Raw genomic sequence first — 16211 nt, 5'->3', positions numbered from 1 at the left:
GGGGGCCGGGGGCGCCGCCGGGCGGGTCTGACCCTGCGGAACACCTGTCTGCCCCCACCCGGCCGCGCGGGCCCTGTCCCTCGCGCCCGCAGCGGGGCGGGGGCCTAGGCCAGCTCGCCCTTTTTAGGAACCCCCGGCAGGTCATCCAACCCGAGCCTGGGCTTCCGTCTGGACAGACTCTCTGAATGCGAGCGCTGCAAGGAATCTGGAGTGTTTGGAGAAGTTATGCTGGAAAGAGTTCCGTTTTGGAATTCTGACTCAACCGCTTATCAGCAGTGTGGCATGAGACGAGGTTCTTCGCTCTCTGCGCTCGTTGTCCTCATCTGTGAAACGAGTAGGGGCTATTCAATAGCTGGTGCCTCTATAGGATGAAGTAGCACCTGGCCCCCATGGTGGCCTCACAACGTTTGGGGATCTAGGTGGGTTCCGTTTATTATCACATTTTCCAACTGAAGACGGCTGCTTCTGGCTTGCCCCTCTCCACCACCGCCAGGTCCCCGGTTGCTCTGCCGCTCTATGACAGCCTCTGGGGCTTTTTGCAGCACCCATCGGAGACTCATCAGCTGAGTCCCCACTCACCCTATGTCCTCCTCTCCTTGGTGCCCAGTAAGTGGCCCAGAAGAAGCCAAGGGACCACCTGCACGGGAGCCCACAGGCCATGTGCAGACTGGAAGGTAGTGCCTGGCCTTTCTTCCCAGAGAGGACTCCTCGTCAACACACCTTACCAGCTGTGTGGCATGAGGCAAGGTTCTTCACCTCCTCGAGCTCATTTTACCCATCGGGCAGGTGCTAACCCAGTCCCAAGGACTACTTCCCACTCACAGAAGGCCCTGAGCTTTTCTGCCTCTCTACCTTACCTACAATGTTCTTCCCACTACACAGCATGTATTGCACCTGCACTATGTGCAAGGCGCTGTGCTGACCAACGCTTTAAAGGCATCTCTAGTGCCTTTAGATCTGATTTAATCCTCACGATAACCGGTACATGGTACTATTATTATTTCCATTTTATAGATGGTGAAGACGGGGCTTAGAGAGTTTAACTTGCCCATGTTACACAGCCAGTAAGCATCAGGGCTCTTGGTCAAAAGCACTGCACTCTACTCCCTCCATGCACAGTGCAAATGTCCCTCCTTCTGAAGTTAGCAGTGATCTATCATTTAGTAAATTACCATGATACTCCAATGTTTTGAACTTCCACTGTGGCAGGTTCTGTGGGCCTTTTCTTAGCCTACCTCCTGGTTTTAACTGATTGGCTGCTTCATTCAGTCCCTCTCCCCCCCACCCCCTCCAAGCCCAGCTGCTGGGCTAGGTTGGGCGCACATGAGATATCAGAAAGTGTTCCATGGGTGCCACAGTGGCCCCAGAGGAATAGGAAGTGCTTAAGTGCTGCCTCAGGTCCACAAACCATTCTCCCAGTCACATTGACCTCCCCTTCACCCACTCCTGGCAAGAAGGGAGGGGAGCCTTCTTGTTTCTTCTGGTTGGAGGAAGAGACCAACAAAGGCGTGCTGGAGGCCCAGGGACCCAAGGGATCCCTCTCGGGACACTCAGCCTCTGCCCCTTCCTTTCCTCTTCTTCCCTTCCTCCACTTCAAGCTTGGCCCCTTCCCTGAGGTCCATTTCTTATCCACAACTGCACTCACCTGCCATCCTTCTAGAAAAATGCCTGCACACAGCTTATATACCCCTGTGTGCTTGTGATTTTCATATCTCTATTTGAATATCATTTGCATAACACTGTACCGAAGGTCTCAATCTCTGACCACCATATCTGGGACCTGTTGCTTTTTTCTATGTGCAAAGTCACATTTCTTCTCTGGGCTTTAGTTTTCCAAAAGCCAGAAAAGCTTATATATGGTGATTTCCAAGGGCCTTCCAATTCCAGCAGCCTAGGATTCTGGGATCCTGGGGAGGAGGGGGACATGGAGGTTCACAGTTGAAGGCACAATTTTGGGTTCCAAACATGGGGGTGGGAGGGTGGGAGGATCAAAGGGTGGGAGAGGGTAGGGAGAAGATGGCAGATCCCTCACATTCATTATTTACTCACTCATTCAATACATATAGGTTGAGTGCTTCCTATGTATCAAGAACTGTACTCCATGCCGAACACATGCTATCTTAGGTAGAATCATTAGTCCCCTTTTACAGATGAGGAAACTGAGGCTCAGGGAGGTTAACATAGCTAGTGGATGATGGAGTGGGACGTTAGACCCAGGCTGCAGGCCCCAAGGCCGCTGCTGTCAATCTCGCTCTTCAGTGTCTGAATCTGAGCCTCCCCTTCTCTTCTTCCTTCTGTTATCAGATGAGTTTAGGCAGAAGGAACCTAGATATCATTCTGACCCCCTCATTTGAGGGCCCTGAGGCCCCTGGCAAGGGGAATAGAGAAAGCGGCCTGGCTCAGCAGAGACCCACCTACTCTTCCCTGCTCCTCTTCACATGCCCTTCCTGGGTCTTAAAAGCCTGGGGCAGTGCGTGGCATGTGTGTATGGAGACATGAGAGAGGGGTGGATCACCTTTATTTCTTCCTTTATTTCTTCCTTTATTCCTTCCTTTATTTCTCTGACTGCTAATCATTTCAATTAGATGAACCAGAATGGGAGTGCATTTATCCCTCCCTCCTTCCCAGCGCCCCTGGTCTCCACGAAACCAGCTTCCTGAATTCTGGGCCCGAGGCAAGCGGTAGGGAAGGTGCCAACCCCCTGGGCCTGATACTCCAAGTCCCTGTGAAGCCTAGGAGAGGAAAAGCTGTGGGGAAGAGAAAGAGATAGGGTGTTGCCTGGAGGTTAGAAAGGAACAGAAGAAAGAAAGGGAAAAAGAAGCCAGGACAGGAAATTTCAGTGCCTTTGGACATCAAAAGAGCTACATGCAAATGAAATGCAAATGCTCTCTCCCTCCCTCCTTTACCCCACCCTCTCTCAACAGCTGGAGGACTTTTTCAGAGTCGCCAAAACCTCACCCCAGGATGCTGTGGTTCTGAAAGTGTGATCAGCTCTGATCCCGCCCCTGATCCTCCTGGTCCTCTTGGAGTGTCATCTAAGCCCCTTGGCTGCACCTCAAGGGAGTCACTAGCTCCCCAGGCTCCAATTTCTCCTTGAGCATGTGAACAGTTTCTTTTGCTTCAAGAACAGAAAGCTCTAGGAGTCAAGCACGTCTTCCAGCCACATTGGATGGAAATGGTCTACAGCCCTGGAGAGGGCGGTGCCAGGAGGGAGGTGGGCCCAGCAGAGAAAAGTGTCCTTCCTGACTGCAGGTCCTGCTACTCACTCCCATTTCCTGTCGTGTCAGCTGAATTGAGTTGTCAGGGCTGGAAGAAGGGTGGAGAGCGAGGCGTCCTGGAAGGCCACCAAGCAACAAGTCCCTTCTAGCTTCTTCCTTCTGCCAGATGGGCCGTGGGGCCAGAGCATGGGGATGCAGGGTGGGGGTCAACACCCTGCCTTGGGGTGATGAAAGGGAGTAGATCCAAACTCAGGCTTCCCAAACAAACAAACAAACAAAAAAAAACAGATGGAAGCAGGGTAGAGACCAGGAAGGACTTCCAGGCCTCTCTTAAATCACACCTCAGAGCAAATCTGACGGTACTATTGCCAGAAGGCATTTGCAGAACCAGGTGGAGGGAGTTAGTGTCAGGGTGACAAGATGAGAGGCTTTTTTGGGAACTAGAATAAAGCAACTGTGTCTGGGGAGTGAACGGGAGGGGACACTGGAGTCAGGACACAGAGTTGTTTCCTATCCCGATATTCATAATCCTGAATACTCCCCACCCCCACCTGGGGGACATCTTCCCCTCCCCTAGTACCCAGCCTGCATCCATGTTGAGGGGGAGTACACACAAATTCCTTGTCCATTTTGCACTTAAACGTTCAGCTAATAGTTATAACATGCATATTATTTTATTTTTCATGATTTAATTTTAAAACAACAACTCTGTCTCCCAATCAACTTTTTTGGCCGTGAGACCAGCGTTGGGCCAGGGCTGGACCTCTCTAATCACACCTTCAACAGAGCCTGGCCTCAGCCCGCCCTTTGCTGGCTCTCCCAGGTAACCTTCCTGGTCTACCTGCACACTCAGGGCAAGTCTAGGCCCAGCACGCCCTCTTGTGGTCTTGGGCATGTGACCCTGACTCTTGCACCGACCTGGGAGAGGTCTCGCCAGGAATGCCCATCCATTTCTGGGGGAGCCACAGGAGAGGGCCCCAGTTCTAGGCAAGCTGGAGAAATTAAATTTTAGTTTCAGGCCATTTTGGGGTCTTTTAGCCCCTGCTCCCCATCAAAGGTCAGACCTGACCACGGAACCCCAGGTGAAGTCTGGCTTGGGTCTGCTCAGGTGATGCTGTGACTGCAGCTCCCAGCCTATTGTGCTGTCCTATTTCTGGACAGCTCTGCCAGTTTAAATGTCCTACCTCCCATAAAGCCTTCTGGAGCTGCATGCCAACCCTACATTCACACCTGAGGGAGATCAGTGGCCATTCATCTATTTACAGCAGGATGGAGCACCCACTGGAGCTGTATTAGGCTATAGCTAGTAACAGACACTGTCCCTACCCTCAGGAAGCTTACAGTGGGTTGATGCTTTCTTCATCCTGTGGCATGAGCTCTAACAGGAAGGCAGAGAGTGCTAGGGAGACCTGCTGTGAGCACACCTTCATCAAATCTGGGGACATTGGGGAAAATTTCTTGGAGGAAGGAACATCAAAACTGAGGTGCTCAGCTAGGATGGGAAAAGCAAAGGGAGCAAACATATGCCACAAGGGTGAGTGGAACATTTGGGGAACCCTGTGAAATTCAGAAAAAAACTGAGAACAAGAGGTGAAAAAGCATGAGAGTGAGGGTGATGGTGTCCACATGAGGACCTTGAATCTGCCCCGACTCAGGTGGAAACAGTTCACCAGTTTGGGAACAGATGACTTGCAACACACATCACAGCTGATCGCAGCATAGCCTGGAGTAGTGATTCCGAAGTTGGGAATTGCTGGGGAGGAGGATGCCGGCAGAAGGTTTGTCACTGAGGGAGAGAGAAATAGAGCAGAGGTAGAGAGGGACTTAGGTTTGAGATATTTTTATTTTGCTCTTTTTTTTGACTGGGGGTCTCACTCTGTCACCCAGGCTGGAATGCAGTGGTGTTCTCGTGGCTCACTGCAGCCTCAACCTCCTGGGCTCAAGTGATCCTTCTGCCTCAGCCTCTCGAGTAGCTGGGACTACAGGCGTGTGCCACCAACCTGGCTAATTTAAACATTTTTTTTTTGGTACAGATGAGGTTTTACTATGTTACACAGGCTGGTCTTGAACTCATGGGCTCAAGGAATTCTCCTTGCTTGGCCTTCCAAAGTGTCGGGATTACAGGCATGAGCCACTGTACCCAGCACTGTTTTGTTCTTTTTCTTTTTTTTTTTTTGAGTTGGAGTCTCACTCTGTCACCCAGACTGGAGTGCAGTGGCACGCTCCCAGCCATCACAGCCTCGACCTGCTGGGTTCTGGCGATCCTTCCATTTCAGTCTTCCAAGTAGCCAGAACTGCAGGTGCTTGCTACCACACCTGGCTAATTTTTTTGATTTATTGTAGCGATGAGGTCTCATCAAGTTGCCCAGGTGGGTCTTGAACCCGCGGGCTCAGGCAATCCATTCACCTTGGCCTCCCAAAGTGCTGGAATTACAGGCTGAGCCAATGAGCCCAGCCTGGCCCCAGCTCGGTGGCTCAGCCTGTAATCCCGCACCCTTGGGAGGCTGAGGTGAGCAGATTGCCTGAGCCCACAGGTTAGAGACCCGCCTGGGCAGTGAGACCTCATCTCTACAATAAATCAAAAAATCTACAATAAATCAAAAACTACAGGTGGGCATGGTAGCGCACACCTGTAGTTCCGGCTACTTGGAAGGCTGAGGTGGAAGGATCGCTGGAGCCCAGCAGGTCGAGGCTGTGGTGGCCGGGAGCGGCCACTGCACTCCAGTATGGGCAACAGAGTGAGACTCCAACTCAAAAAAAAAAAAGATAGGAAAGATTTGAATTTTCTCAGGGCCAATGGGGAGGAAGCAGGAAAGAGAGAGATGGAAGAGAAAGAGAGGGGACAATTTCCCCAGAGAGGTGGGTCCCAAGGAAGGGAGGTGGGCTGGAATTCAGAGCCCTGGGGTCAGGAAGAAGGGCTGTTATGATTTCTGTCATGATGGGGAGCCAGGCAGCTCAGGGGGTGGTGTGGTGGTCCTCGCAGGCTGCCTGTCTCCTGCAGTGTTGGAGAGGAGGGAGCTGGAGTGGAATGTTTCTACATCCTGTCTCTCCTTGCTTAGGAATAGGGACTGCTTCACAGGGTGACATGCAGCAGAAGCCAGGGCCATCCCAGGGGGTGTGGACACTGCACTGAGAGGCAGAGTCCTGAGCCTGCCTGGGCCCCATCTTTCCCTTGCTCCACCAGAAGCCCCTTTTCCACAGGGAAGTTCTGTATTTAGTCCCTGCCAAGTGAGCCCATGCTTTCCATCCCTGCTTTTGACAACTTCCCTTCTACCATCAAACCTTTTAGGTCCCCAGCTGGGACCACTGTGGTTACAGTCAGGGCCTATGCAGGAAAACAGAATCAACTCAGCGTGCCTTATTATTATTACTATTGAATTTTTTTGAGTCGAGGTCTCACTCTTTTGCCCAGACTGGAGTGCTGTGACACAATCATTGCTCACCACAGCCTCGACCTCCTGGGCTCAGGCAATCCTCCCACCCCAACCTCCTGAGTAGCTGGGACTACAGGCATGTGCCACCACACTCGGCTAATTTTTTTGAATTTTTTGTAGAATTGGGGTCTTACTATGTTGCCCTAGCTGGTCTTGAATTCCCGGACTCAAGCAGTCCTCCCACCTCAGCTTCCCAAAGTGTTGGGATTACAGGCGTGAGCCACCACGCCCAGTCACAGTGCCTTTAATGATGATGTCACTTATGGGCAGAAGCGTGAGCAGACTTAAGGGAACCAGCACCAAGAGGAGTGGCACTGAAAAGCCAGGTCTGAAGAGGTAAGAGAGGGAGGCAGTGGGACAGGAGTGAAGGAGGTCTGGAGCCTTCAGGGAATGAGGCCAATGCCACAGGTGTGGTGCAGAAACAGCGAGAACCAGGGAAATTGAGCCCCACTGCTCTCTCATTCTACCTCCCATCTGAGGCACTTCTCATTGGCTGAAGTCAGAAGAGGAAGCCCAGTGATGCAGAGGCCAGCCTCCTCAAGCACATGCCAGGGTGGAGGGAGGAGAGGGGAACAGCCAGCTCAGCTGTCCCCTGGCTACAGCCAAGAGTTGATACTGAGAATATGCTCTGGAATGCTATCATGTTCTCTCTGGTCAGAAGGCGACTATTTAATGATAATACCAAATGATGGCAGGTGTGGTACCTAATTTTATATGCCATCTGGCTAGATTCTGGTGTCCAGCTGTTTGGTCAAACACTGGTTCTTCTGTGAAGGTATTTTGTAGATGTGATTCACCTTTACAATCAGTTGACATTTTGTTTTTTTAGAGGCAGGGTTCTCCCTCTCTGTTGCCCAGGCTGGAGTGCAGTTGTGCCATCATAGCTCATTGCAGCCTCAAACTCCTGGATTCAAGGGTTTTCTTAGTAGCTAGGACTACGGGCATGAGTCACTGTGCCTAGCTAATTTTTAAATATTTTTGTCAAGACAGGGTTTTGCTATGTTGCCCAGGCTGGTCTTGAACTCCTGGCCTCCAGTGATCCTCCTGCCTCACTCAGCTTCCGAACATGTTGGGATTATAGGTATGAGCCACCATGCCTGGCGTCAAGCAGTTGACTTTTTATATATATATATTTGTGGGGTACAAGTGGGGATTAACTACATAAGTAGGTTGCATGCAGGTGAAGTTTGGGCTTCTAGGTGGTCCTGTCTCTCTGATAGTGGACCAGATACTCGGTATGTTACCGTGTGCCCCCCGCCACCCTCCCTCTCCTAGCAGTGACCAGCATCTGCTGATTCTGCCCTTGAAGCCATTGACTTTAAGTGAAAGAGATTATCCTCATAATGTGGGGGGGGGGGGCTTATCCGGTTAGTTGAGGGCCCTAGGAGCAAGCATGGAGGTTCCCTGAAGAAAGAATCCTCAAGACTATAACATAGAAATCCTGTCTGAGCTTCCAGCCTGCTGCCCTGCCCTACAAATCCCAGACTCTGGACTACAACATCCACCTTTGCCTGAGCTGCCAGATTGCCAGTCTGCTAGGATTTTTGACTTGCCAGACCCCCAAATCCAGTAAGCTAATTCCTTAAAATAAGACTTTCTCTCTCTTTCTGTACATATAAAGGGGGACCCCCCTAAAAAAACCCCAGAGGGCTGGGTTTCTGGTCTTCCGGGAGGGCACTTTGCTTACTTTCACAAAGAGGACCAATCGAGAACCTGCTCCTGCCAACTCTGGTCCCAGAGAAGCTTTGGACACTCTGTCCCCCTACATTCCACACTCTGTCCACATTCTGTACACCTCCTCGTCCCATCCAGTCCATGTCGCCCTCCTGTGGGTGAACTGCGCTGCCTGAGATTCTAGCTGGCCCACCTGATAAAGCCTTTTGGGATAGGAGGCAGCACAGGGTAAGAAGCCCAGGGGGTCAGATCTAACCCCTGAAATTCTGTTCTAGCTAGCTGTCTGAACTTGGGCACGTCACAGAATTTTATAGGTGAACCACATCTATAAAATGCTACAGAATCAGTATGAGGAGCCAATGGGCTAATTTATATGAAGACACTTTGTTAAGCCCTAACATGCACAGAGAAATGAATACTGATGTTACCTCTCATTGATGTTTTTTAAATTTTTATTTTTTATTTAGAGTCAGGGTCTCACTCTGTCACCCAGGTTGGAGTGCAGGGGCATAATCACAGCTCACTGCAGCCTTGACCTCCCGAGTTCAGGCTATCCTTCTGTCTCAACCTCCCGAGTAGCTGGGACTACAGGCATGCTCCTGCCACGCCTGGCTAATCACAGGTGTTTTCACATGGCCGCAAAGGCCCCCTGAGGATAGGAAACTCTTATCTCAGCATTTCTCAAATAGTTGACCATCTACATCTATCTTAACAAGTCCCAAGTAGTTCTGATGGGAATCTAAGCAGAGAAATGACTCATGGCGAAATGTCAGGCACAGTGATTGTGAGGCCGAGGTGGGTAGGAACATAGTTTGAAATAGTGGACTATTACTTGGCCCCTGGAATGTGGCCCCTACAGGAGGCATCCATTTTGCAGAATGTGAAGTCAGCCCCAACGTCTCAGGGAATCTTAATTGTCACCCCTGTCCCCTAAGATCAGGAGGGGACCCAGGATAGGGATGTCTGTAGTGATGGTGTCCAGAGCCCCCTCACTGCAGGGGACAGGAGGACTTGGAGATGCTAGTCAAGGATGGTCAGAAAAACACACCAAGTCTTGAAAACATTGCTTTTTTGTTTCTTATTTTTATTTTTATTTTTGAGACAGAGTCTCACTCTGTCGCCCAGGCTGGAGTGCAGTGACATGCTCACGGCCACTACAGCCTCGACCTACTGGGTTCAGGTGATTCTTCCACCTCAGTCCTCCAAGTAGCCGGAACTACAGGCACATGCCACCACCCCTGGCTAATTTTTTGATTTATTGCAGAGACCAGGTCTTGCCAGGTTGCCCAGGCTGGGCTCGAACCCTTGGGCTCAGGCAATCCTCTCGCCTCTGCCTCCCAAAGTGCTGAGATGATAGGCATGAGTCATCATGCCTGGCCAACATTGCTTTTTTAAAAAGCATTATTTTTGGAAGTCAATAGGGAGGGTATATGGAGGATGTGGGGACTCCACCTCCAGCACTAAAGGCACACACATAGGGTGGGAGAGGCCTCTCCAGGTATCCCCTCCCCTGCCTGGAGCAGCAGTTGGAGGTTGGGGCTCAGGACGGAGGTCCCAGATTTGATAGGAGGGAAGGAGGGAAAGGCCTCGGGTGGGGGCAGCTCCTCCCCTCATCCCCCAGCGAAGTTGAAGTTGGTCCTTTAAAACAGGTTCAGACAGGAGGCGGGCCCACCTGGAAGGAACCTCCCCACCGACTGCAGCTTGACCAAGGCCAAGCAAGCCTGGCTTCCACCACCCTCTGGCCTGCACAGGGGCAGCAGCAGCCCGTTCTGGGAAACAGAGAAAAGGGAACCCCTGCAAACCTCTCTCCCTCCAAGGAAGGATCCAATGCTCCCTCTCTTCTCCCTCCTAAGAAAGTTGGGTCTCCTGGGGTCTTCTGGGGGGCCCACAAGACTTTTCCTAGTCCCTGAAACACTCCTGCCTCCACCTCGTCAAACTGTTACCCTCTACCAGCCTCACGTCATGCCCCTCTTTCCAAGAAGCCTTCCCCACTAAATGCAGCCTGCACAGCCCTGCTTCTCAAACTCTCCAGCACCCTGCCCAGCCCTTCCTATTATAGCCTCTTTATGCTGGAAGATGCTTTGGAAGTGAAGAATCTTCCAGATGACTGACCTAGTTGTCCCAGATTTACAGATGTGGGAATGTCTGTTTTTCTAATAGTAACAATATTAATAACAGCGAGCACAGGGAGCACTCCCTATGTGCTAGGCACTTGAGATGCAAGAATTCACTTGAGTCTCACCAGTAGGCTCATTTTATAGTTGGGGAAGCTGGGGAGCAGAGAAGTAAAGTAACTTGACCCAAGGCTGCACAGCAAGTAAGTAGCAGATTCCAGATCTGAAGTCTGGTTCCAAGACTCAGTCTTATACTTTGTCTTAGTATCGGCTATTACTGACTGGCTTACTATAGTTGCATCTATGTTTGTCTTTTTTTTTGAGTCAGAGTCTCACTCTGTTACCCATGCCAGAGTGCAGTGGCATGCTCATGGCCACCGCAGTCTCAACCTGCTGGGCTCAGGCGATCCTTCCACCTCAGCCTTCCAAGTAGCTGGAACTAGAGGTGTGCGCCACCATGCCTGGCTAAATTTTTGATTTATTGTACAGAAGAGGTCTCGCCAAGTTGCCCAGGTTGGTCTTGAATCCCTGAGCTCAGGCAATCCTCTGGTCTCCGCCTCCCAAAGTGCTGGGATAACCAGTGTGAGTCAATGCGCCCAGTTTTTTTTTTGAGATGAAGTCTCACTATGTGTGCAGGCTGGTCTTGGAACTCCTGGACTCAAGGGATCTTCCTGCCTCGGCTTCCTAAAGTGCTGGGATTACAGGTATGAGCTATCACTCCCTACCTGTCTCATCTTCTTGAGTGCAGAAGTTTTATCATAGCCTTCCTTAATGACATAATTTCCCTCTTCCTCTCTCAAGTGGTGGAGCACACAGTAGATGCTTTAGAAGTTGTTCCTAAGATCGCTCATTGATCGAGTAAAGAGACACTTCTGACACCAGGTGGCAGCATTGGCCAAAAGTTTGTTCTGAACGCCCAGTCTAGAGTTGTCAATCAAGTAAAAACTTAAACTTTTATTTCTGGTACAAATGATAAATACTTTGCATTAAAAATCTGGAATTCAAGTTTTCCTCGTACTTCATGCTCCCTCCCTGTCCCAGAACCTTACAAAAATATTTCTTTTTAGAGGGAGAAAGAGCTGGCGTCTGCTCTGGCCGCAAAGTCCAGGTCTGGGGAAAGGCACAGGTGGTCTGTCTCAGTGGTGGGAGGTCTACATCCACCCCCGGTCGGCCCTGGGGCCAGAGTGAGAAGAATGTGCTGTAATTGTCCAGGGGCAGTAGCCTCAGTCCCTAACAGCTCCCTCTCTGGGGGTTATGGTCCTTATTAGGAAGTGGGAAGGTACTGAGGGGTCAGCGCCTTCCCAATGTGTGTGTGGGGGGGAGTTGCGTGTGGGGAGGTGGGCGTTGCAGGCATAGACTTCTTTCAGGGTCTACACCTTTAAACAGTTCAACAGAAAGCTCATAGGCCATCACATTTTGGCACTTTGGAAGTGAAACCTTCAGGGGAGAGGCAGGATGGGAGGGCTGCAAGTCTGGAGGGAGTCCCTTTCCCTGTCTCTGCCCCAAGGAAGGCACAGGGTGGGGGTGGGGCCTGCCTTCATGAGTTAGTGACCCCCTGCCATGCCATACCCCTTTCACAGTCATGGCAGATGGAGTCCGAGGGGTCAGAGGAGCAGGAGGGAGGGAACTAAGGCCTCAGATGGGGGTTGCCACCTCCACTGATGGCTGGGGAAGGGGCAATGGGCCCACAGCAGCCATCCCCAGGGCCTCCCCACCCCCTAGCAGGGCTAGGGGTCCTCATCCCAGAGACACAGCTGCCTCTGCGGCACATAGAAGTCGAAGCTGTAGCTCTTCTGGCAGCTGCGGATGCCACACTTGTAGGGCGCAGGCCGGTCACGGCTGTGGCAGTATTTGAGCATGCAGGGGTACCAGGCCAGGCTCAGCCCGTAGCGGCAGACACAGGGCTTCCCTCGGTCCCCCACCTGCCTGCAGCGAGGAAGCACCGCCTGCTCAGAGGCCTTGGGCAGAGCCTCGAACACAGAGCTGTCCACACCTGGAGGAGAGAGGAAAGGGTCAGGGAGGGAGGAGGGAGAAAGGGAGGGGGCGCCCTCAGCCACCTGCGGCTGCTGTTCTCTGCTGGGTCTTCTCAGTCATACAACAGGCATTCATAGACACCTCCATTCCCAGGGCTGCCACTAGGGTGCAGAGGTAAGACCTGGGCACCAGGCTCCTCGCCAGGTCAGAGGGAGAGATGGATTCAACAACAAGCACTCTCACCTAGGGCATCCCAGCTGCATGCCAGGGACTCTACGTACAGCACCGCTTTCTGTCACCCCAGGAGCTAAGGACCATCACCTATGTTCTACTGCTGAGAAAATCGGCCCAGAGAAGCTGAACGGTCTGGCCGCAATTACACAGTAAGAGTGAAGTCAGGAACGGAACCCAGATCTGCCTGACTTCAAGGCCTCTGCTCATCCATGCTGCTGCCTGATGCTTTAAAAAATCACCATCCTTGAGTGTGCTGCAATAGAGATGTGGGGAGCTGGGGTAGAAGTAAGTCTTCTTAGGAAAAGTGGTATTTGAGTAGGACTGGGCAGGAAAAGGACAGCACATGGTTGTAGCTATTCAGTGAGAAGAAACAGCCAGAGAACAGGAACCCATTCCAGGCAGGGACACACAGACTCTGCTAGGACTTGTGGAGGGAGATACCCAGATACTTCCCCTCATCCTTGCCCTTAGTGAGGATGCAGGGAGGGGACCTTCTATCATGGGGGAAGGGAAATGGGCATCAATTTCTCCCCTGTCCACCTTTACTGCTGCATCTCAGAAATTAGCTTCACTCCTTTCTGCCAGCATCTCTGGCAGGAAGGAGGTCAGGGTGGCCAGGGCTTGGGGCAGACAGGAGAATGAGCCTGTGAGGGGTGCCAGGGAAGAGGGCACGGAACCGGCTGGCTTGGTTCAGTGGCTGTGGGAGGGACCAGCTTTTGGGAGGTGCACATAGCAAGCTTGCCCCTTAGTTTGGGGTGCAGGCTACTGGGGAGTATACGTGTGTTTGCCTGTGTGTGTCCGCATGTGTGAGGGTCATAACCACAGCTCTGTTGGGTACTTCTCAATCCAGGCCTGCCTTGGGAGGGGCAAGCATTTCTCTAGTGCACAGCTGGCTGTGCAGAAGGCTCAGGGGCCTGGAGTTGGAATGGTGACATATCTCTGTTTCCTTTACACAGCAGACCTGAGGGTGGACTTGGGAAAAGCACCCAGGTGAGTCGGCATTGAAGTCACAGAGGTCAGTAAGGCACATAGAGTTGGGAGGAGTTCCTGAGGATCTTGGGGAGAGATGCTGGCAGGAAGAATGAAGCTAATTTCTGAGAGGCAGCAGCAGAGGTGGGCAGGGGAGAAATTGATGCCCGTTTCCCTTCCCCCATGATAGAAGGTCCCCTCCCTGCATCTTCACTAAGGGCAGGGATGAGGGGAAGTATCTGGAAATATCCCTCCACAGGGCCTAGCAGAGTTTGTGTGTCCCTGCCTGGAATGGGTTCCTGTCTGCTGGCTGTTTCTTCTCATTGAATAGCTACAAAGGCACCACTTCCTCCAGGAAGCCTTCCCTGACTAATTATAGCCTGGTTTAGCCGCCCCCCTCAAACACCTGTAGCTCATCGTTAAACTCGATCACATTTAACGTTGTAAAGGTCTACCCCCAGTCAACTTCTGGGATACAGGAACTGGGTGTCTCATGCCTGATTGCTGTGTGGATACATCTCTGTACGTGCTCAGTAAATGTCTCGTGAACAAACAGAAAGTCCACTCAGCTATGATACTCCCTCCCTCCTCTGCTGCTCGATGCTGTCTCCCCTGTCTCCCTCCCTCTGACCAGCAGTAGGCAGCACCCAGCACCCAGCTGACCTTGCTCCAGCCAGAACCGGACGTCCTCCTGGCGGGTGTAGATGGCATCCACGGCCTCAGCACACACGTTGTGGAGATGGGGGCTCAGCAAGCCCCCCTGGCTGAAGTTGACGGCAACGTCCATGTGCAGCTGCTCCAGGCCCCGGACCTCCTCGGCCTGCCGCACTGCCCGTGGATTTTTCTGTGTGTGGGAGAAAGCCACTCTTACCTAGCCTCACGTCAGGATGTTCCTGCCTGTCTTCTCCTGATCCCTGAGAGTCAGGCAAGCCCAGGCTGGCTGCCTTGAGAACTTCAGGGCCATCTGCAGGGTGGCAGTTGAGGGACACCCAGCTCCACCCACCTCTAACCACTGATGTCCAGAGTGCAGTCAAGCCTTCTAAGCTTCCACCCAGAATGGATTGCTCCCAAGTTATTTGCTGGTCCACTGGGCTGACCTTCGCAGCCTGATGGGAAATTCTGAGGTGTTCCTGGGAAACTGAGGTGGGCGGGCTCAGTAAGCTGTCCCCAGGTTAATGAGCTCTGGGTCATGGACTTTCCAAAATTTGGGGAACTGAGACTCTCTCAGCAGGTCAGGCAGAAGGGAGGAGAGGTGAGGACAGCCTTGGGCAGGCCCTACTGGCTCCATTAGGGAACTAGGATGAAGCTGCAGGAGGTGGGACAGGGTCTAGGAAGGGACCCAGAGCAGGTCAGTAGGTTTAAGGGTTTTGAACACTAGGCTGAACACTTGACATACGCTATCTCATTGAATTCTCCCAGTAACCATTTTCCTGAGAAGAACATGGAGGCTTTGGAGGTGAGGTAACTTGTCCAATGTCACCTGGCTAATGATGGATGGGGGAGATGTGACTGCTTGACCCGATTTCAGAGTCCGAGCCCTTAGACTCTATCATAAATGGGAAGAGCTGGAATGAGGGGATTGGAGTAATTTGGGAAGTGGGAGTTCAGTTCGAGATCTAGGGCTATGGGGTCAGGTGTAGCCCAGGGCAAAATCAGGGGGTTCAGGACTCTGGTGAGTGAGGTGCCAGGGATGAGGACTAGGGTGGGTGATGGAGCAATGGATCCAGGAACAGCATGAGGATGACGAGCTGGGTGGGAGGCTGAGGTGGGGGTGGGCACTCTGGGTCAAGAGCTGGGCCAGGGCAGGCCTGGGGTGGGCACTCACCTGCCGAAGCTTGGCCATGGCCTCACTGGGGATGATCTCATTGTGGTGCAGCCGGGTGACAAAGCAGAGGGCCTGGAACTGACTCTGCCCCTTCTCCAGCTCCCCCAGGATCAGGGCCCGGAAGATCTTCACATCCTGAGGGAGAAGGGTGAGAGAGTGGGAGATAAGCTGGAGAGCGCAGGGCCTTCCCGCCAGCCCACCCGGTGCTCAACCTGGGCCCTGGAGGGGACGCCTGGACACTGCCTGGCAACAGACACCGCCCTCCTGCTGGTCCAGGAATTTCTATCTTTTCCACTTAAGCCCATGACTTAAAAGAAAGAACACACCCCAACTGTTCCAAAGCTTCCTGGAAAAAATGAACCACTGGAGAGTTTTTCAAAAGAGAACGCTTTAAAGGTACAGGGCTTCACCTTGAACTAAACAGCACCTGGTTTTGGCACCTGGATTATTCACAGCTGGTGACTCCCCTTGGTGGAGAATATCACCCTGATTAGGGAGGGTCTGGGTCCTTCCAGCCACCTGGCCAGGGCATCATGGGGGAGGGGCTGTACTTTTTCAAGTACAAATTCCAAGGCTCCTCTCTCTGACATTCTTATTCAGTAGGTTTGGGGAGAGGCCTCAAAGTTCTCCTGGTGCTTCTGCTCAGCCAGGCTCCTGGCCAGCCACTGAGTGGGGGAATGGGGACAGGATGGGGTTAAAGGCAGAGGCTGCAGACTGGCACAGCTGTTGCAACTGTCCAGCCTGAAGGAGGGGGGATGGCTCATCTCCC

General features: G+C 52.3%; 2 protein-coding genes across 2 annotated transcripts in view; both read right to left on the bottom strand.

The window, feature by feature from the left end:
* POU2F3 (POU class 2 homeobox 3) overlaps positions 1-8469 on the bottom strand; it is a 94934-nt gene extending 86465 nt beyond the window's left edge. The window contains exon 1 of the mRNA XM_021713078.1: positions 8340-8469. Within this exon, the coding sequence (XP_021568753.1) occupies positions 8340-8469 (130 nt within the window). The remainder of the gene's footprint in view (positions 1-8339) is intronic.
* Positions 8470-11367: 2898 nt separating this feature from the next.
* OAF (out at first homolog) overlaps positions 11368-16211 on the bottom strand; it is a gene marked incomplete at its 5' end in the record, with an annotated part of 19384 nt that continues 14540 nt past the window's right edge. The window contains 3 exons of the mRNA XM_021713077.1: positions 11368-12433; positions 14281-14461; positions 15443-15577. Of these exons, the coding sequence (XP_021568752.1) occupies positions 12168-12433; positions 14281-14461; positions 15443-15577 (582 nt within the window). The remainder of the gene's footprint in view (positions 12434-14280; positions 14462-15442; positions 15578-16211) is intronic.

The sequence above is a fragment of the Carlito syrichta genome, unplaced genomic scaffold (genome assembly GCF_000164805.1).
Source record: "Carlito syrichta isolate Samal-C Ts95f unplaced genomic scaffold, Tarsius_syrichta-2.0.1 Scaffold304031, whole genome shotgun sequence".
NCBI classification, from domain to species: Eukaryota; Metazoa; Chordata; class Mammalia; order Primates; family Tarsiidae; genus Carlito; species Carlito syrichta.
The sequence above is the reverse complement of the archived record's forward strand: the minus strand, read 5'-3'. Positions and strand labels throughout refer to the sequence as shown.